The sequence below is a fragment of the Budorcas taxicolor genome, chromosome 3 (genome assembly GCF_023091745.1).
Source record: "Budorcas taxicolor isolate Tak-1 chromosome 3, Takin1.1, whole genome shotgun sequence".
Classification (NCBI taxonomy): Eukaryota; Metazoa; Chordata; class Mammalia; order Artiodactyla; family Bovidae; genus Budorcas; species Budorcas taxicolor.
In genome coordinates, this window is record NC_068912.1 from 46168601 (window position 1) to 46192024 (window position 23424).

Genomic DNA, 23424 nt, shown 5'->3' on the forward strand with positions numbered 1-23424 from the left:
CAAGGAATTTTTACATGGTTAATAACAAAGAACCGTATAATTAGATCCAGAAATGTTTTAATCTACCAAGTTAAGAATCACTACCCAATAGATGCTGTAGTGACAAGCGCATCCCACTTAACTAATCAGAGGTTTTCATACTTTAGTATGCATCAAAATAACCTGGAGGGGCTTATTCAACACAGCTTACTGGGGCCCCGTCCCAGTTTCTGATTTGGTAGGTGTGGGGTGGGCCTGAGAATTTGCATTTTTGGCAAGTTCCCTAGTGACGCTGAGGCTGCTGATCCACTGCTCTAATGTATCATCGATCTAGTTTCCTGCTGTCTAATTAGAGCCATAAGCAGTGTGCTGTTTTGGGGCGTTTTCCATCTTAGTTAAGGAAGCATTAATGCTACAGAATATAAGGTTTGATGAAACGAAGATGTGGAGGCATCATCAGCATATTGATGTAATTCTGATTCCAAATGTCTTTCAGTCTCCCCTGTGGCCTCACACACATGCTAAATAGGATGCTACTGAAAAACTAGCACTTCGCAGCCAAGGGTCCTTAGGGAAACCAGCCAATCATTCAGCACTACCCTCTAAGAAGATGAGGGAAAATCTGTTAATAATTCCCTCCAGAACTTTCTGCAAGCTTAAATAGGTGAGATTAAATTTCACAGGATAACAGAATCCCCCAAAATGCTGGTATTAAAAGCTGTTGACAGATCAGATAGAACTGCAGAAATGCTTTAGGCTGTTGGGAATCCCTAAAAGGAGGCATGAAGGTCAGGACTCAACAGACCCACTTGAGTTGATAAATTTAATGGATAAGGTTGAGGAAGGACTTTGTAGTTCTTATTAATTATTACTGAGAAGAATGCAGTACAAAATTATTTTAATAGCACCGTCCCACACACAGGGAACATACCAAGAAACATATTCAGTTTCCCAATAGCAGAAAAACACGATAGATCTTTAATTCTGTTGCTTTAATTTTTGGCTGCACTGAGTTTTGTTGCTGTATGTGGGCTTTCTCTCATCCTGGCAAGCTGGGCCAACTCTCTTGTTGCGGTGCATGGGCTTCCCATCGTGGTGGCTCCTCTTGTTGTGAAGCATGGACTCTAGGGAGTGGGGGGCTCAGTAGTTGTTGTGCATGGGTTTAGTATCCTGCACATGTGGGATCTTTCTGGACCAGGGATTGAACTTGTGTCCCATGCATTGTCAGGAAGATTCTTTACGAGTGGTCCCCCAGTGAAGTCCTCTGTGATTTTTAAAAATATTTTATATTATTTTTAATTGGAGTATAATTTTGCAGTTTTGTGATGGTTTCTGCCAATGTCAATGCGAATCGTCCATAGGCATACCCATGCCCACTTGCTCTTAAACCTTCCTCCCACCTGCCTCCCCCTCCCACCCCTTTATGTTGTCATAGAGCACCAGCTTTGGGTTCCCTGCATCATGCGGCAGATTCCCAAGATACATTACTTCTGTTATGTTTTATTTGGGCTCACTATTTTATTCCACCTGTTCATTTGCCAGAATAATAACTGATTTAACTTTGATAATGCCTGTTTTCATGTATTTTAGCTATACAGAAGGTCAGCTATTTTGATAATGCTGCTTTATTATTTTTAATAGTAAAATAACAGAAGCAGATTGACTGGTCTGTTAGTCAAAAATGTCTTCATCTGTTACTACAACTCTGAAAAAAATGCATTTTATGTGAAAAATATATATCTTTTAATTGAATCCTTCTGGTACCACATAGCATTCCCCATTTTAGATCATTAATGTGGCATGATCTGCAGGTCTCCTCTGAAGTATTTTTAAGGTCAAATGATCATGTTGAAGCTACATCCATATTTTCTTTCATCATCTAAATATTACTAGCTAAATATACCTTTTCTTACCAGTAGCTAATGCATTCTAGTTTCTATTTAGTTTTAAGAAATATGACTCTGGGACTATTTTTAGAAAATAACCTTTATAAGCTGGCAAAATTAATTTTACTTAGTTAAGGGTGATGCTTACAGCAGCTCTTCAATAGTTGGCACCTGCACACCATTTGAGCTGGTGGTCTCCATGGAAAGTAATCAGAGACCCACTAGCTAGGTTAGTGATCTGAAGATGCCTGCAAACAAACAAACATGCACAATTCTCCCCAGGCACACAAAGTCAATTAATGGTCATTAGGACTTTCCTGCTACTAAGATATTAAATATGTCTTTAATAATTTATGATGATGTGGGAATGACATTCCAAGGATCTGTATGTGTTTACCTTTTTGAAAAGACTGAAATTTCAGAGAATGGAATAGTCACAAAAGGAATTAACCCAAAGTTGAAGTACTTGGGTCTAGGTTATATATTTTAGTCTGATATGCCCATCTATAAAATCAGTGTTATAACTATATGCTTCTACAATTTCTTCTATTCCCCAAGTTGTGTATTTTGAACATTTAGGAAAGTTATGTGAATGATACAGAATGTGGACAGGAAGGCTTTATCTCTTCATGAAATGACAGGAAGTCTGTATTGAAAATTTTGGCAATATCTATAAATACTACACTTGAAACAAGTTGCAATTAATGTGTCCCCAGTCAGTTGGTGAGGTAAAATCTGCTGCAATCAAGACATGGATATTGAAGAAGCTGACAGGTGAGATTGTCAGAATTCTACACTACATGTGATAATTTAGATGGTAAGTGAAAAACAAGGACTGCAAATAGGCCAGAAGCCAAAAAACGCTTGTGCCCATTCAAGATTATATGTATTCTAAATGCTTACTTATTTTCAAAAATCCCAAGGGATGGCTACATCGTGTTTATTTAGGAATATCTCTAGAGCTAAAAACAATGTACCTTTTAAAAAGGTTTACCAGCTTTCCCATATATGTATTGATGCCGTGGTTGTTCAGTTGGTAAGTCATGTCCAACTGTTTGTGATCCCATGGACTGCAGCATGCCAGGCTTCCCTGTCCATCACTATCTCCTGGAGTTTTATATATAATATATATTATACACACATACATACACACAGATTCATTAACAGTGCACATTTTAAACTGGTGTCAATTCACTATCAAACTGTATTAAACAACGGCATTTCGTTATTACTCTATTAAACTTTATGTTGTTATTACTCTGTTAAATTTTATGTGAATTTTAGAAGATCCTCTTCCATTAATAATATTCATCTCAGCTTCCCAATATCTTCTTTCCTTTTTTATAAATTGAAAATATTAAAAACTAATTTGTGTAATTTTAAAAAGCATATTTGTCATACATGCAGTTTAAAAGATAAAAATAAATGAAAAGCACATATGAGTTAATACAAAACCAAAAAAAAAATTATCATTCTTTTTAAAAGTGATTTTTTTTTCTCTTAGAAAAGATAAACTCATCCTTCAAGGTCTGTTCTAAATGTCATTTTCTCTTTGAAGGCTTCCTTAGCTCCATCTTAATTAGCCTCTCCCTCCTGTGAGACCTTACAGTTCTTTATGCTTCCTATATTATGACACTTATAGGGTAGTTATTACTTTATACTCATCACACAAAGTGCAGTCTCCTTCAAATGGTTTGGCTCATTCAACTTGAGTTTCACTGAAAGTATAGAATAGTGCTTGATCCAAGTCAACAGATCAGTGAAGCATGTTGAATAAAGTACTTTAGGGGCATTGAAAACCTTATAGGTAGACTTTAAGTAAATATTAAGTTATTAAAATATATAATTTATATTTTATACATATATATACTTCACAATTACTTCTGAGAGCTTTTGAATAAATAGTTCATTCAATTATTTGTCAATATATATTAATCTAAATTTTAAAGTTTATTTTATTACAATATCAACCTAGCATTGCAAGTAGATTGAAAATGTCAATTTTCCTTGGCCTTCAAACTCCTAAAAGATAGCTGTGAATTTAGAAAAAAAGAAAGAAAAAAAAAAGACATTCAACCAAGCAATATATGAAATCAAAATTAAAAATCAGTAAAAAATGTAGAATCAGAGACGATTAGCAAGTTGCACAAGACATAAGATCCTAACTTATACAGAATTTGTATGAAGAGGCATTTCAAGGTTGAAGAAGGTATTACAAAGGCACCAACATAATACAGAAGATAATCTAGTGAGATTCCAACAATAGCTTGACTGTATTCCAACAAATATTCTAACAAATATCTTGTGAGATATCCCACTAATAGCTTGATTGTAGCAAAATCTAAGATGAAGATTAATAAAAGTTCATCAGATTTAAGAACATTTTGTCAGTCATAAATGAGTAATGTTTAAAAGTACTCTCTCCTTTTAAAAATGATGTATTTTATAATACCTGTGCAAAGGCATTTTAAGCCTCTAAATTGCATCTCTGGTTTTTGTAGCTTAATCATGACACAGCATAGTTAAGGGGCAACTATATCCAATGTGTAGTACAACTCTCATGTGGAGAAATGTTTCTTTCTGTTCAAGATTCTTCAATTTTAAAATCTTACAGTTAAAAGATGCCAAATACTTGTAACACCATAGGAAGTACTAAAAAAGTAACCTCAATTGTGGTTTCAGCAAACTTTTGCCTAGAAAAGAATAATTGCAGAGTTAGCTTGTATATTCCAGAGACTGGTAAGCACATCAATTGCTCTGCATTCCACCACAGACTGTGAGTCTGTATAAGTCAAAAAGTACAAAATATATTAAGCTGTTTTTAATAAATTAAAGGAGATGTGATCAGGAGTAGATTTTCAGAGTTTACTGTCTCTTTCTGTGTCTTCCTTTGTCTCCTTGGTAACCAAAACAACCAGAAGATTGGATTGTGAAGACAAACTCACATGAATTAGAGTTGTAACTTGTATCCAGCTTTATTAATAATTTCAAGGATACAAGTAAACATGAAGTGTGCGGTAAACAAGAAAAGGTACGAGACTGCCATCTTGTTGCATCAGGGTATGCTTTTATCCAGAATAACGTAGTCTCTAAGTAACATTAGTAGCTCTATCACTTACACAAAACGAAGTTGTTTTAAACTATAAAACATCTCCAGTTTATATGCAGATAGTCACATAGTTTACATGACTGTTTAGAGAGAGCTATGCTGCATAAATCCCAGGTTTTGTTTACCTTAGCAGTCCTAGACTAGCAAATATACCTTGGCAAAAGCATTGCAAGGATAACTGCTCTCCCACTTGCAAATACTGATTGATAGCTTGTTTCCATTAGCATGCTTACAAGGGGATTTGACCAGGTCGCTTTCTTTCTTGAGATAAACTTTTGCCATCCTACATCTTCTCTCATGGAAGGAAGATAATCTGTTTCATACCAGAATTTCTAACTAATTCCTGCTCATCTTTCAAGATTAGTTTATATTTTACATTTTTCAGGCAGCCCTTTTGTGACCTGCACAACTGCTGTTTAAAATAACCCTTTTATGTGCCATTAAAACAGAATGTGTTTCTATGTTATCACAAAATATAGTTGCATATTTGTTTCTTTTTCTGAGATTTTTGAAAGTAGGAATTATTTTGTTAACTACAGCACCTAGCACCATTTTTGTACATAATAAGGACTTAATAAATGTTGGCAAGTTAATACATTGATAGTGTTCTTATTATATAGTATGAATAATTTAATAGTGATGAAATGAAAGATAATATTTTCCAAGATTATCACTGGCCAGTACAGACTATCAAACAATTTTGATTTGAAATAACATCTCTGAGGTCCTCATGTTCATATATTGATAGAACTGATCACTTGTTGAACGTCTAGCTGTTAGAGGATAATCTTTACAAAGAATATTGTTTCTTCACATAATTTCTCCAACTTTGGCAATTAGAATTTAATGTATGCTGGTTTTGAGTTCTGCTCATTATGGTTTATAACCTATGCTTACTTTGTCTATATGCAATCTAAAAATGAGTTGACATCATGCTTTTAATTATAGTAAATTATGTTGTTTCATAATTTCCACAGTATGATGCCTGTAATATTAATCAGACCAAATCATCACATTACATAAAGTTAATCATTAAAATGATGATCTTTATTGCATGCTATAGCACTCTATTTTTATTTCACTCTGCATCAACCACATATTTTCCCCGAATATGGAGGTAAAAATCAAAGCCAAGAAGTGTTTTTCTTTTTTTCCCTCAGACAGTATGAAAAGAAAGTAGTGATTTGTTGAACTTCAGAAATGGAAACTTATGGATGTTTTGTATCTAATTCCCTCCAATATTTATTGGTGGGGAAAAAGACAAGAGACATGTGTATATTTGCTTGGTGTACCAGTTGTTCCTCATGAGAATAGGCTTATCAAACAAGTAAATAAATAAATATGTGTCATGAACAGAAATGTCCATATACTCAATTCACTGAATTGTTGATTATTAATGATCATTGGGGCTTCCCTGATGGCTCAGTGATAAAGAATCCACCTGCAATGCAAGAGATGCAGGAGATACAGGTTCGATCCCTGGGTCAGGAAGATCCCCTAGAGAAGGAAATGGCAACCCATTCCAGTATGCTTGCCTGAAAAATTCCATGGATGAGGAGCCTGGTGGCTACAGTCCATGGGGTTGTGAAGAGTCAGACATGGCTGAGTGATGGAGCACACACACAGTGATCATAAGCAAACATTGGGTATTAAAAGGCACTAACACTGACATCTGTGAACCAGTTATTAGCACAGGAGCCTGATTCATTTGAACAACAAAATGTTAAGACCTGCTTCATGAAGTTGGACCATTGGTCACTCTGGTCCATCCTAAACATATGGTACTGAAACTGACAACTGACAAGGAGTACCATTTGCTTTTTAATTTCAAACTCACAGTATAGGATGCTCTGGTCAGGTAGCATGTCTTCTAAATGTTAAGTGTTCCTTGCTTTAAGATGAATGTTTGGTAATTGTCGACTCCATTTACTGCTAGTCAGTTGTAATTTGGCTAGCTTGAATATCTTCGGGGTTTTCATATTAGTCATTCATTGTGGTAAACAAAATGTTATTCAGTGTCAACTGTGTGCCAGCCATTTTATTAGATACTGATAGGGCTGAAATCCACCTGATAACCTTTCATGTGGCATATTGGCTAGAATATATCCTGATTTGCCAGGCATCTGTCCAAATGTTCATTTTCTTATACTCATCATTTCTTAAATATTCGAATGTCACAGCTGGATATTGGAGATAGAAAGTTAAGAAAGATATTCTCTTTGTACCAGTTTATTGTCTAACAAATAAATACATTTAAATTCTATTTTATTTTTCTATCTTTATATCTTTAGAGAGTGTGTTCTATGTCTCTACTGTTTTCTTTATGAAGTAGTACTTCTTTGTTCTAAACTTACCCTTCCTCTGTATTCAAGGAGTCTCTATTAACTAATCTACAACATTGAGTTCATAAGTCCATCACCTGGTTCCTGTATTTTGTGATTACACCTCTAAACTTACTTAGACCAGGAAGCTTGGATTTCCTCTTTCCACTGGGGACAGCCTTTATCCAACCAAACCCTTACCTTTAATTTGCCTTTGGCTAGATCCTTTCTTTCCTGTTCCAATTAGCCTTGTTTTGAAATTCAACAACTGTAGCTATACAAAGTCTCGTTCTTTCAAATATACTAGAATTTCTGTCTTTGAATAAAATTGAATACCACAGGCCTTTGATTTAGCCATAGCATAATTTTTAGATAAACTTTGTCATTTCTTAATATTCCTTTGGTTTCTCTGAGCATCAGTTTCTCTTCTGTAGGAAGGAAATAATATTTCTTCCCACAATTGTTTGTTTGTGAGGACAGCAAGCAGGAGAATCACTGAGGCTGTGTGATCAACCTGTAAATCATGATGATACCCACTGTGTTTTTGGCTTTTTGAGCTGCAACAGAGAGAAAATTTTGAAGCTAAATACTTAAAATAAGCAACTAATATATAGATGTTATATCTCCTTTGTGAAAATTAAAATGAATTATGGGTTAAGCACTTAAAAAATGAATTATGTCATAAGAACTTTAAAATAAATATAAGCATTTATTATTATTACTTTTGTATTTTCAGATAGATTTCATAGTAATGGAAGTAAATTCCTTTGTTTTCCACAAATAAGTCATAGGATATTTCACTTAACATATGGCTTCACTTACTTTGAATTTCTCATTTTCCTAATATTTCCCTATTGACTACAGTAAACCTTATTATCTCAGTTCTTTTTTCAATATAATATCAATACTTTCCAAATAATTATATATGTTCAAGTTATGTCTTTCTATCTTTTCTTTAAAAGTTATTCTCTTTTATGTAAAATGGAAAATCTAGGTATCTAATAGGTCTGTCTATTCAAGGCTATGTTTTTTCCAGTAGTCATGTATGGATGTGAAAGTTGGACTACAAAGAAAGCTGAGCACAGATGAATTGATGCTTTTGAACTGGTGGTGTTGGAAAAGACTCTTGAGAGTCCCTTGGACTGCAAGGATATCCAACCAGTCCATCCTAAAGGAGATCAGTCCTAGGTGTTCATTGGAAGGACTGATGCTGAAGGTGAAACTCCAATACTTTGGCCACCTGATGTGAAGAGCAGACTCATTGGAAAAGATCCTGATGCTGGGAAAGATTGAGGGCAGGAGGAGAAGGGGACGACAGAGAATGAGATGGCTGGATGGCATCACCGACTCAATGGATATGGGTTTGGGTGGACTCCAGGAGTTGGTGATGGACAAGGAGGCCTGGCATGCTGCGGTTCACGGGGGTCACAAAGACACACGACTGAGCGACTGAACTGAATATCAAAATAGCAGGACAGAGTGAGATTTATGTCTGCTGCTCAAATCTTAAATGTTTGAGAGACTAAATAACATTGTAAGTTTCAAAAGCAGAATTTTGGAATAGTCTGTTTGGTGGCCAGTGTGTATACCTTCTGACTTCTGTGCACAGTCAGATAGCTGGCACAAATACTGAATATTTGAATACAAGTTATAAACCCTTTGCATTTGAAAAGTTATTATGTGAGTTGAAGACATATTAAAATACAGTTTCTTCTTGTTCATAATTCTTCATAGTTTTAAGACTATAAGTTTTACTCAAATGCAAGAGTACCACTAAATCTTATTCAACCTTAATCTTCTTATAAATTCTTAAAAGTTTTGATTTGTTTGCAGTGTTCAATAAGTTATATGCCAAATTTGGTAAAAAGTATATAAGATTATCTACATATAATAATTTATACTATTTAAGTATTCATAGAGAAGAATAGAAAGGAGTGAAACACACCCTAAATGAGTCTGAGACGTGCTCCCAACATGTGGAGCCTTAGTTCAGGATTTTATTTTTGCCCTCCACAGAAAAGAGTACTATTATAAATACACATCATGTATTGACTTACTCAAACCATAAAGATTTGGCACTGTTCTCCAGTCAAGTTAGCCATTATCATTAAAATTAGCATCACTTGACATTTTTTGAAACACAATAAACTGGTTTATATTGGTGAGCTATAAGACACTCCCTTGTGCAAAGGTGACTAAAGTGATACAGAAAGCGTAGCATTATATGGAACTATATTTATTTTGTAATTTGAAGTATTTAAGGAATACTTTGCTTTCCAGACATCACACATTTTTGTTTTGTAGAAAGTTAAAGAGGAGTATAAGTTTTTTTGGCTTTTCCTTTTTTTTTTTTTTTTAAATTCCTTACCTTTGCTGTTGAGTTACCTTTATGTTGGAGTCATAATCTTACTGCTAAGTGTTACTGAATAGGTTGAAGAATGATTTGGAGGAAAAGTGAATTCAGAAAAAGACAACTTCAAATAAATTGCATTTATTTCACCTTCTACAAGTTAAGTTTGCTTCAGGTATTTTACATTTCTGAATTGCCTTAAGCAACACCACATACCAATTAATGTAGCTAGGTATTGTTATCCCCTTTTTATATGTAAGGTCAAAGCGATTCAGCAACTGTCCCAAATAAGCAGTGGAAGTAGGTTTCAAACTGATTCCATTCCACTTACTTCTCTCTCCCTTCTAAACCATGAGCAATTTGAGAGCCCTGGCTTGTATATTTACCACCCACAATACCCACTTATTTATTGTTTTTGCTATTGTTAATCTCTTAATTTTATAATGAAAAGGAAAACTATTGTGTGACAATAGTTTTTGGAGCTGTTTTTAAGACTTCAAAACCAGTTTTCAAAAAATATCTTAATTAAGACATAGACTGAAATAACTTCATTCCAATATATAATAATGTGTTTTTCAAATAAAAAAAAAATCATCATCCCTTGAAGGAGTTGCTTTAGATAATTTTAGATTTTTATGACATTGCAATTTTCATACCATAAATATTCTGCATATCTGTTTATATGCCACGACTCTATGCTATTATGTTATGTAAGAATTTTTCTTCTCTGAGGAAAAAAAATTTCACTCCCTTATGGGTGATACTAATCTCACTGACAATTCATGGCATAGATCAATAGTCTTAAATGACGTGGTTCACAAAATGTCACTTATGGAACAGCAGCAAAGCATCACCTAGCAATTTGTTAGAAATGCAAATTCTAAGGCCTCATTCAGTCCTACAGAACTGGGGGTAAGCCTGTGCAGGGTTTTATCAGGTCCTCTAAGGTGATTCTGATGTACTGCAAAGATGGAACCACCACTTGTGGATGGAGTGCTGAGAGATGGGTCCATGGCTTCATCGTAACAGTGAGCAAGCTACTTTCTGTCTCAGTGTTTTCATTTTGTTGTAGACCAGATAATTCCTGGTTAGAAGCCTTACACATTCAACTTTCTCAACCTCACTTGTCAACTGAGAATCTACCTTTCTTCCATCGGGTAGAGAAAGAATGAGACTAGACACACCCACAACCTCTTCTGTGGGATGTTTTTACATTTCCTGAAAAGACTAGTCAACATACTGGTTAGGATCACATTAACAAAGGCCTGGCCCCCAAAACAGTAAGTGGGAAAAGAAGTGAATAAATAAATCTTTAATATTCTAAATTAATAGACATCCCAGTATGGGCATGAAAACAAAAACTAGGGTGTCCAATTTTATGGCAGAATAAATTATGTCAGATATGTGGAATAACTGGGAATTTGTCAAGAGGAACATGTTTGTTTCTCTTTCTTGAAATTTTCATTTTTTTCCCAAAAGTAAAAATAAATACTGCTTGTTTCTTGGTTCTACAGAATTTCTCTAATCTTTTCTCTTTCCTACCACTCTTATCAGTTACTTCCAGAGACTTGCTCACCCACTTTATGGACTTTTTTTCTAGTTTAGATATATGCAGCCTGGTAATAATCAGACTTTATTTTCATAAAAGGAATGATTAAAAAGAGAACTTAACCTACAGAAATAAAAGCATAAGGAGACCACGCGAGAAACCTCACACACTGCCGGCCTAAAACTTCATAAAAAGCTTGTGATGTCATGATCTGGACTTCCCAGGTGGCGCTAGTGGTAAAGAACTCACCTGCCAGTTCAGGAGACAAGAGACACAGGTTCAATCTCTGGGTCTGGAAGATCTCCTGGAGGAGGGCATGGCAACTCACTCCATTATTCTTGCCTAGAGAATCTCATGGACAGAGGAAGCTGGAGAGCAAAAGTCCATAGCGTAGCACAGAGTCAGACATGACTGAAGCGACTTAGCATGCACGCACATTCACCATGATCTATAAAATTCCACATGACAGCTTCAATCCAAGACTTCCTGTGTCAGTGATTTACAAAATATGAACAGCTGATAACTGAATCTCAGCTCTGGTGAAAGAAAAAACATGTTGATTTAAACATTATAAGCTTTAGCATGAATAATTGAATTAAAAATCAATATTAAATCAAGAAGAAACATTTTCAAGTTTTTCTCTGTTCTGTTTCATTTTAGATGGAGCTTGCTAGAGAAGAAAAATGTGAATTTTTGCCTTTCTTGTCTCCACGGAAGGTTATAGTAAAAGGTGGGAGAATTGTTGCCATGCAATTTATTCGGACAGAGCAAGATGAAACTGGAAAATGGAATGAAGATGAAGATCAGATAGTCTGTCTGAAAGCCGATGTGGTCATCAGTGCCTTTGGCTCAGTTCTGAGTGATCCTAAAGGTAGAGTGCTTGGGAGCTGAAATGTGTTATGCAATTGTCTGTTATTTTACTGCCATAATGGTTTCCAGCTTTCAGGGAATTGTTTTTCACTTGGACATTCATTTCCTTCTTCTAGTATGGAATGCAAGAAATCTTGATTTGTAAGACTTAAAAAATGGCATTTAATACTTATACAGAATTATTTTTAAAGTACTGGGAATTGAAAACAACATTAATCTTTCTTTTAAGCTTATAGTCAAAATACATATCCTGCTTTGTAACAATGTTTGCCTTGTTTCCTCTATAAAAATCAGCTTTTTCTTCAATTAGACCTAGAGTAGGAAATTGTGACAGAGAACTTGTAATAGCCAGTCTTCAGTGATTCGAGCAAAGTAAAATCTAATGAATAGTCGAAAATAGAATTCATGTTTACTATTATTCGCATACCAAATTATCACTAGAAACAGCAAAATTGTCAAATTAGGAAGTCTGAATTTCTGTCATTTCATCTAAGTGGCATAAATGGACATGCTAAGAACAAAATGCTTTGAACAAGATATGAGATGAAGAAATATATAACATTCCAACTGAATAAGAAGTCAATCAACTAAGACTAGTTTGCATTGCTTTCCTCGCACACAGTGTTTTTGTGGGCAACTTTACGTAAAGGCTTAGGTTCCTCTGTACCCTTCATTTTGCAAATCTTTTACTTTTTACTGCACACCATCAAAATGGCATCTATTTTATTAACTAAAAAGAAAATAAAGATGTTTCTCTAATTTCAAGATTCATTAGGAAAAACAGTAAGTAAAATTTCTAAACCTGATGATTCCTATAGCTTCCTACTATATCCATGCTAAAATTACATTTTGTGTCTGAAACAGAAAAAGATAATGCTTGCAAATGTGCATTTTTATTCAATAGATAAGTAAAATGTTTAACCACTCATCAGGATATTTTATCTGCAGGACATCAAACATCTTGGTATTTGGAAACATCCAGATGTTTAATGTCATCAAGATAAATGTTTTCAAATAGTTGGATGATGGCCTGAATTTGTCACTTTTCATCTAGACATTTATGTGATATGCAGACATAGTCACAGTGTGCTTTGTTATTCATTGATGAGTTCAGGAAGGAAAAAGAGAGCAACATATAAACTGTATTCTGTTATCTAAAAAAAGATCATAATGTTCTTACTGCTCTGTATGTGACTGAAAACTGAGTAAAAATTTGAATCACTTAACTTGCAATTCTGTTGATTTTTGTCTATCAAAAAACAATTTATCTTACCACTTAAATTTATGTTCCATTACTGACAACTCTAATATTAAGAAAAATGTATCTTTTCCCTAGCAAACTTAAGTAGATGTGACTCAGAAAATCACAGAATACAGCTTCCCAAAGCTTATGTTGGTATGTGTGTAAAGAGTGAAAGATTTAACTTAGTATTTAAAATGTTGAGTAGAAGAAAAGAAAATCTGATTTACTTGTGTTTATTTGACTAAATCATTTAAAAATTTATTTGTGAATTTTGTTCGAAAATTTACTTGTGTGTGTTTCTTCCAGTGCTTTATATGTTTCACCCCATATACATTAGAGAAATCAAGGAAAAATGATTAGACCTTCCCTTTCCCCTTTTTTTCCCCTCCTCCTGACTTGAAAAACAAACTGCTTGAGAAAATTTTCCTCAAATAGAACTACTTGCTTTACGAGGACCTTCAATGTTGACATTAATGAGAGCTACTTTCCAGTTAGAGGGGAGCTGGAAGAGCTGCAATATTAAATAGCATTCATATCTCTACTGCTTTCTAAATATATTTAATATTGTTTTTTGAATGGAAAACATTTAAAAAATGGTAGAGAGAAACATCATTTGTGAAAAGATGATCAAGAAGATCTTACCCAAGTGGTATTTAAAATCTTCAAACAATAATTTCAAAGAAAACTTTCATGTGTACATATTATCAGATATAGTGAAAATCAAACTGTAGGAAGTCAGTTTGGGTAAGAAGAGAAGCTGTTCATGTCTCTTCTGCCCTGAATCTTATCCTATCTCACTACTCCTGTGATGTAATTTATGTGTGATATTTTTGGGATTATTGCATATGTGGTATGATATATTTCAATATATATAACATCTTTCTTAAATCATCAATCTGCTTCTCTACCCTTCTTCTTCTCTCCTTCACAAGCTCTCTTTGCACAAACTCCAGTGAACTGCACACAAAACTCAGTGTAATCTTTTCACTCCTTATTCTACTTTCTGCATTTGACAGTGTCAAATATTTCTTTCTGTTTGAAAAACTCTTCCACGTCACTTAATCTTTCTGAGCCTCAGCTTCTTCCTCTGTAACAAAACATGGATAATAATACAAACTCTTTCTACCTCTCAGGATGGTTATCAGAATTAAAATGAAGTAATGTGAAAGTGCTTTGGAATTGAAACTGTAACATATTATTATTGTTTATGACACTCCACTTTTTTTTTTTTGCTTTTTCTTTTAACTGTTCCTTTTCCACTGTCACTGATTGTTTTCTTCCTCTAAAAAGTTCAGACCTTGCCCATTTTCTCTTTTCTTAATATATTTATTTCTTCAGTGAACTCATTCATTCATTTATCCATACATACATTAATTCCTTTTAAGAATATTTAACAGACAACTTCTATGTGGCAAGTGGTAGCCAGACTTACAATAAGCACTATTGCACTTCTGTATAAAATGACTCTAAAGTCTCTTTCTCTACTCTTCATTTCTCAGAACATATTTCATCCTCTGTTTATGCTCATGCATGTAACAAGCATTTAGTGAGTTTCTAGTGAATGCCAGGTACCGAAATGTATTCTGGAGGGTACAAAGATGAATGAGGCATTTCTTGAACTTAAAAATTTCACAGACTGGGGCTGAAGGCAGACCTTCAAACAAAAAGTTTGTTTTATAAAGTTTAGAATACATTTAGAGAGATATGCACAAAATAAGGATCACCTCATCAGGTTGCCCTAAGACTGATTGCCTTTCAAGTTTGCTGTTATTGGAAATGGTACAATAGTTCTCTTCTCACCAAAGTTCAAAAATGATATCCCAGATTCAGATATCTAATTCCAATTTTGCTTTTCATTAAAGTCACCAGTGTTACCCTATAACAAGAGGATGAAACTCCTACTGACTGGCTGAGAACTTCAGCAAATGATTTTATGTACTATGTGCCTAGCTTTACTTTCCAGTATTCCCTATTGAACTGTTCCTTCTAGTATCTAGTACAGGGTGGATTCCATAGTGGTTAATTTGGAAAGTCCTTGGTGAATGTATTATGTAAATATATGCTGAAGAATTAAAGGAATGAAATAAACTTGACAGTACAGTGATAACTTATTCTCTCCACATTATCTGATTACAATAATATTTTAAGTGAAAATAGTGAAATGAAATTGTAGTGTCTCAATTAAATCAATAATAGGTGTTGGTAAAGGTAAACTAAATTGGGAAATTTGAAGGAAATTATTTGTCTAATTTTTTCTTATATACAACATTATTTTGTAAGTCCCTTAATTTATGTGTTTCACAATGGAGAATGTAAAATAGCTTTAGTATTAAGCACCCAATGTATCTCTAATATTTATTTCATGTCATAAAAATAGTAACTGCCTCAATAGCTTATGGAAAAGAAAAATGTGTCAAATTTATAAAATAAATTTGTATAATATCCTTAGATTACAGTCGCTAATTATTTCATTCTTTCCAAGGCTTATGACAATTATAAGTAATCATCATTATTTTACTTAATTCTGTTTTATTTCTCTCTCTCTCTTTTTTTTTTTTTTTTTTTGGATTATAGCAGTGAGTAGAAAATAACAAAAGACTACATATTCCACATCCTTGTGCATGAAATTTATGTGTGCTTATTATAAGCACAATTTAATTGAATCCTTCATTAACTACTGTTACAAATTCTAAAGGTAGTTTGGTGTCCAATTTCTAATTTGATTGGGATGATAAATTCTTAGCCTTATTTAATATCTTTCCTATGAAAAACTCAAGGTGGTTCCACCTTTTCAAAATTCTCATCCATTTCCTCTAAGAATGTAAGATCCCAAATCATATTTAATTTGGATTTTAGTATTCAAGTCTGATTTTAAAGGCTGTCAGTAAATTAAGCACAGGCTACCTCTAACTAGCATTTCTACTCCACAAATATTGCTCTTCACTGGAAATTTTAAAACATGTATTTATTTATTGTAAAAGCATATGTTTCATAATGTAAGAAGTCTTTTCTTCACCAGCATCAGTGTTTGGAGTTGAATTTTCCCTCTTTTTGTTAGGACAGTGTCAAGTTTAAGATACTTTTTTCCTTATTTTATTCCCTTTTCTTTCTGCTTTAAACCAAACTACCAGTTATGAAAAAAATGTACATATCTCTACTGTTAGTTTGGAATTGATAAGGAGAATCTGTTACCATTTTTACTGACCTCACAGTTTGATTTTTTTCAGGGGAGGTGATAACATATGTCCTTGTTTGCACATTCCTAGGAGGTATAGATGATATTTTGTCTGCTTTTCGACAACTGAAGGAAGGTACTTTCAACTATGCCATGACCTCGGTGCCTCTTTCACACACTGCACCAAGTCATGCTCTCATTCCTTTGAAATATCTACTTTGAAAAGACGCATATGCTTTGATGTTTCAGAACCTGTCAATTTATCTTCGAGTTAGATTGTAAACCCCCAAAGGACAGAGAATGTATCTTTACAGTACATTGTAATCCCAATAATAGCCATGATAGGTGCTTAGATTATATTTGTGCGTTTGATTTGACTTGATTCTTGTTAAAATTTTACTTTCTTTATTTGTTGTTGCTCAGTCACTTGTGACTCTGTTGTGTCCAACTCTTTGCAATCACATGGGCTGCCGCATGCCAAGCTCCTCTGTCCTTCACTGTCTCCTAGAGTTTGCTCAATTTCATGTCCATTGAGTCGGTGATGCTATCTAACCACTTCATTCTCTGCCACGCTCTTCTCCTTTTGCCTTCAATCTTTCCCAGCCTCAGAGTCTTTTCCAGTTTTATTATACCTAGTTGTTATATTTTTCCTGCTGTGGGGTTTATTTTTCTTAGAAAACATAAATGTTAGAAAAGTAATTCTGTTTTTTCTTTGCTATTGATTTTTCCCTTGTTTCGGCATAAATTGTTGAATTCTTTATAATCCAATAAATATGACACTAATTAGAGTCCGTCTGGTGTAGCAGCTTAGAGCAGGGGCTCTGGAGCCAGGCTGCCCAGCTGGAAATCTGGCTCCCTTAGTCTCTTTGTACTTCATGGTCTTGATCTTTTAAGAAGGAAAATTATAGTATCTACCTTCTGGTGTTATTTTAAGAATAGATAAATTAATAATATATGTAAGGCACTTAGATACATGTCTAGCACATAGTGAGGATCTCTTACATTGTAGATGTTACTATCCTCGTGTAACAAAATCACACTTTGATAATTAAATTGAGTTATAGTTGAGTTATAGTACACCCTTATGATGGTATGAATCTTATCTAGGAATAAAAGCATTGAGAATTAGGACTTCATCTGAGGCCTTGCAGGCTCTGTCCACATTTCTTTGTAAGTGAGTAAAACAAATGCCCTTACAAATTATGAATTTTTAAATGAGAAAATGTTTTCTTTATTTCATTATTTTTACTTTGCTGAAAAAAATTACACAGTTTGTAACTGTATCATATGTTTTCAAAATGTTTTATTATCAATTCTGATGATTTTTATACCATTGAGAGGAATTTTCTTTCAACAAATTTTAGTAGGTAGAAATCTGTATTTTGGGTTTTCCATAAATCAGATATTTAAAGAGCAGAGGATATGTTTAAAATCTTTGTTTTCTCCTCTTGAACATTCAAGGTAAAGTCTGGGGCAAATTTTTGTTTTGTATGATTGCTCATTTTTATGTGAAAAAGGAAAGAGAGAAGCACTGTTGATGTTGCTAAACTGGAGCCTTTAGGCACTCGAAAATTATGGAATTAGATAACTAAGATTAAAAACCTTTGTTTTCAGAAGAAGATAGGATGAATGACGGCAGTAATACCCACTCAGGAAAACGCTGCACAGCCTGCTCAAGCTTGCAAGTGACGAGGTGACTGAGCTCTCCGGCATAGCATGAGTGTATAGTGCTTCTAGGAAAGGTGTTTGTGTACTTCACCCAGAGGCTACATTTTCTTCCTGCTCATCCAGTAGAGACAACAAGGAAATACAAAGCCCAGCACTTTCTGAACCTTTAATGCACCCCTCAGAAAACAGCTGCCTTCATAGCATTAATAGCAATTAGTTCCATAACGAAGTGTTATTTTTTTGAGGAGGTAGGTTGTGGGGAGGGGCTGGCAGGATGGTGGGGAGGCTATAAAATGACTTACCAGCTCCTCTTATTAAAAGGCCCTCAGAAAGTGTTTTCAAAACCTCATGAAAAGTAAATAAAAGATTCTGCCAGGAGTAGCTTCAAGTATAGTTTGATTCACTTGCTGTCACTCTGAAGAAAGCAGCAGTCCATAGGTTAATTTGCCTTATTCTGGCCTCAGCCAGAGCTTGAAAAGGCTAGGTATGTAAGAAATAGTGTGCATGAATCCATGACAATGCAGATATTCAGGAATTTTTCTAAAGGGCCCATTTCCCTCCATTATTTTAGGTGTTGGGAAAAACCTAGAAAAATACTTTAAATTGAGCAGTACATGAGTCAAGTGCCCAATAGTCATAGTTATCTGTGCTTGAAAAGACATGGCATCAGTATGTTTAATTTGCTTTTTTTCTTATTAAAATGTTATTTATATGCTACTTCGCTAGTGGAAGTGGGAACACTAGGGCATTTTAATAACCCACCCTTTTTAACAAGCATTTTTCATCTTTCAAACAATCAAACAGCTCCTTCAGAAGCCACTGATGGCACTTAGAAATTCATCAAACTTTTCTTTGAATAACTGTCTACTTTTTATGGCTTTTAACTTTCAGAATTCCTTTTCTGCCTTACCAAAAATAAAGAGGAGAGGGATGGAATGAAATACCAAGTTGAGAATGTGTCATAATTGATCAGATTTTCCCTAGTGTATACATTTTTATAAACAGAAATGTTTACAATATAGTTTCAAATTACAGATTAAGGAATATTGTACTTTAATGCTAGCTAGGAGAACTTTTTGACTGATGGCAGAAATGTTAGAGGAAGGGCCTCACTGATGAGTAATATGACTAGGAATGGATAAATAGAATTGAAAAATAAAATAGCAGGCATACGTGACAATATAGCTACTAGCACTGTTGTTTTCCTTACTTACATTCACAAATGTTGTGGAAGGGACTTACTGTTTTTGTTTAGTGTCTAAGTCTTATCTGACTCTTTTGCAACCCCACAGAGCTCCTCTGTCCATGGGATTTTCCAGGCAAGAATAATGGAGTGAGTTGCCCTTTCCTTTTCGAGGGGGTCTTCTCAAGCCAGAGATGGATTGCAGGCAGATTCTTTACCATTGAGCCACCAGGAAGACTGCTAGAAGGGACTTAAGAGATATACTCCAGACTCCTAATTTCACAAGTTTATCTGTTTAGCCAATAGTTTCTGATGGCCTGCTGTTCCAGACACTGAGTGTGTTCTCGGGATAAAGTGGAGAACAGGAAGATGCAAACTTGGCATCCAGGAAAGCAGTTTAACCAGGCAAGACTCACATTCATAATAAATTGTGCTGAGAGAAGTTTAGAGTCCCCAGGAAGCAGAGAGAGAACAATCTGAAGGTTCAGAGAAGCTTCCTGGAGGAAGTGGGTTGTAAATTGAAGGCTGAGTGTTATGTAGGAGTTTCCAGGTGGAATGGGGGTGGAAGGGAGAGAGCCAGGGGGAGATTATGCAACTTGCTCAACACCACATTGTTAGATTAAGTAGTCATTTTGCAGTCATTTTTAAAAGCTATATTAAAAAAATAGCATGTTTTTAGAAAGTTATCATCCTACTTATTTATGCATGTTCTTTCTCATCATTATACATGAAGGTCTGAATATTTCATTTTTATGTCCAAAACTTTTTATTTTATGATTTCCATTATTTATTCTCTCATTATTTTTCATTCAGTGAATAACTTCTTAATACCCAAATATGTTATAGGGACTGTCCAGGCACTAAGAATACGAATATGAGTAAAAGGGAGTCTTTGCCTTTCAGGGATTCATATAGGCTAATGAGAGAAACAGGCATGTAAATAATATACGTAGTGTAGCATAATGTGGTAATCTGAAGTGATATTTGTTCTGGGTTGTAGGGCTTGAGGAGGAGTTTCTCAAGCTCAAGCCTGAAAAGATGATGCTGTGAATGCGCTGCACTCAATATGTCAGCAAATTCGGAAAACTCAGCAATGGCCTCAGGACTGGAAAAGGTCAGTTTTCATTTCAATCCCAAAGAAAGACAACACCAAAGAATGTTCAAACTACCACACAATTCCACTCATCTCACATGCTGGCAAAGTAGTGCTCAAAATTCTCCAAGATAGGCTTCAACATGAACCAAGAACTTGCAGATGTTCAAGCTGGATTTAGAAAAGGCAGAGGAACCAGTGATCAAATTCCCAACATCTGTTAGATTATAGAAAAAGCAAGAGAATTCCAGAAAAATTTCTACTTCTGCTTCATTGACTATTGACTTCTACTCATTGAGTGCTTCATTGACTATACTAAAGCCTTTGACTCTGTGAATCAAAAGAAATGGTGGAAAATTCTTCAAGAGGTGGGAATACCAGACCACCTTATCTGCCTCCTGAGAAACCTGTATGCAGGTTAAGAAGCACAAGTTAGAATCGGACATGGAACAACAGACTGGTTCTAAATTGGGAAAGGAGTACATCAAGGCTGTATATTGTCACCCTGCTTACTTAACTTATATGCAGAGTACATCATGCAAAATGGCGGGCTGGATGAAGCACAAACTGGAATCAAGATTGCTGGAAGAAATATCAATAACCTCAGATATGCTATGACACCACCCTATGGCAGAAAGCAAAGAGGAACTAAAGAGCCTCTTGATGAAAGTGAAAGAGGAGAGTAAAAAAGCTGCCTTAAAACTCAACATTCAGAAAAACAAAGATCATGGCATCTGGTCCCATCACCTCATGGCAAATAGATGGGGAGACAATGGAAAGAGTGACAGACATTAATTTCTTGGTCTCCAAAATCACTGCACATGCTAACTGCAGCCATGAAATTAAAAGATGCTTGCTCCTTGGAAGAAAAGCCATGACAAACCTAGACAGTGTATTAGAAAGTAGAGACATCACTTTGTCAACAAAGGTCCATTTAGTCAAAGCTATGTTTTTTCCAGTAGTCATGTATGAATGTGAGCTTTGGACCATAAAGAAGGTTGATCGTCAAAGAATTGATGCTTTTTGAACTGTGGTGTAGGAGAAGACTCTTGAGAGTTCCTTAGACAGCAAGGATATCAAACTAGTCAATCTTAAAGGAAATAAACCCGGAATATTCATTGGAAGGACTGATGCTGAAGCTGAAGCTCTAATACTTTGGCCACCTGATGCAAAGAGTTGACTCATTAGAAAAGACCCTGATGCTGGGAAAGATCGAAGGCAGGAGGAGAAGGGGACAACAGAGGATGAGGTGGTTGGATAGCATCACGGGCTCAATGGACATGAGTTTGAGCAAGCTCCAGGAGATAGTGAAGGACAGGATAGCCTGGTGTGCATCAGTCCATGGGGTTGCAAAGAGTTGGAAACGACTTAGTGACTGAACAACAAGGATTTTCTCTTTTAGAGGGAATATCATACACAAGGTGCAAGCTGATAAACGGCCTCAGGTGACCAGACCCTAGTGAGAAATTCTGTGTAGCTGGAGCACATGCTGCCCGTTAAAATAAGGTGGGAAGTGGATAGCGGTAAGATTGGAGGAAATTTGTCTACAGATTTAGGTGAAATTAGGAGACTTACATGCTAATCAAGGGGTTGTGAATTTTGTCCTGTACACACCCAACTGATAAATGAGGAGGCTTAAATATTGGAGAGATCTTTATGTTAATGTAGCAATTCTGGTAGGTGGTGGATCTTCCTTCCCTCTGCTTGGGTTTGGACCATTTATAATATTCCTCAAATAGTTGGGAAACCATGAAGTCACCCTTGAGGTGCTTCATATCAGAAGGCAAATGTGTTTCCTGCTATTAGATGCCTGAAGTAGGTAAGTTACTCCCCAGTCACCGGTGTGATCCAACAATGCAGGTTCCCTGTTGGGAAGCTGAAGCAGGAAGACTTTTAGTATTAAGGAAGGGAGGCACCCTCAACTGGGCAGCTGTCAAGCTATACTCTTGGCAAGGATGTGCTGGTGTTGTTCAGACGCCCAGTCGCTCTTTGCGGCCCCATGGATTGGAGTGTGCCATGCCTTCCTGTTCCTCACCATCTCCTGGAGTTTACCCAAGTTCATGTACGTTGCATTGGTGATGCTGCACATGCCTAATTTCTTCCTTCATATCTTCTAATTATAATTACTGATTGCAGCTTTTTAAAGATAGGTAAGATACAGAGTGACACCACAAGATTTATACCAATATTTGTCTCTGTACATGAAAGGAGCATCAGGAGTGTGAAATAAACATGCTTCTCCAAGGTGGCAGTGATAGTGATAAAGATGGCCTTGGATTAAGACGGAATAATATTGATGAAACCAGTTAAAAAACTGTCAATTTGCGTGGTTACTGCTTAAGGCTTAAGTTAAGTTAAAGGACATAGCACTATTGAAGAACATTCAGAATCCAGATGTATTTTTTACACAGACATTAATGATTTGGTCATCTGCATGATAGAGGTGGAATATGGAGAATCTAGCATGGGATCTGATTAGATATAGTCAGATATGTCCATATAGTGCCCAAAGAACTCATATGAGTACAGCAGATAGAACAAATAGATCTGAGGGAAGTGGTGATGTGTTTCATTTGCATTTGCTAATCCATTCAACAGCTGGAAATAGGACTACAACTAAGAAGTTTCTGATTCAAAAGAGACAGTTCAGTTCAGTTCAGTTCAGTTGCTCAGTCGTGTCCGACTCTTTCGACCCCATGAATCGCAGCATCAGGCCTCCCTGTCCATCACCAACTCCCTGAGTTCACTCAGACTCATGTCCATCGAGTCAGTGATACCATCCAGCCATCTCATCCTCTGTCGTCCCCTTCTCCTGCCCCCAATCCCTCCCAGCATCAGAGTCTTTTCCAGTGAGTCAACTCTTCACATGAGGTGGCCAAACTACTGGAGCTTCAGCTTTAGCATCATTCCTTCCAAAGAAATCCCAGGGCTGATCTCCTTCAAAATGGACTGGTTGGATCTCCTTGCAGTCCAAGGGACTCTCAAGAGTCTTCTCCAA

General features: G+C 35.5%; 1 protein-coding gene across 1 annotated transcript in view; it reads left to right on the forward strand.

Moving 5' to 3' along the window:
• The window catches only part of DPYD (dihydropyrimidine dehydrogenase), a 934615-nt gene that overhangs the window by 383033 nt on the left and 528158 nt on the right, over positions 1 to 23424 (forward strand). The window contains exon 11 of the mRNA XM_052637354.1: positions 11855 to 12065. Within this exon, the coding sequence (XP_052493314.1) occupies positions 11855 to 12065 (211 nt within the window). The remainder of the gene's footprint in view (positions 1 to 11854; positions 12066 to 23424) is intronic.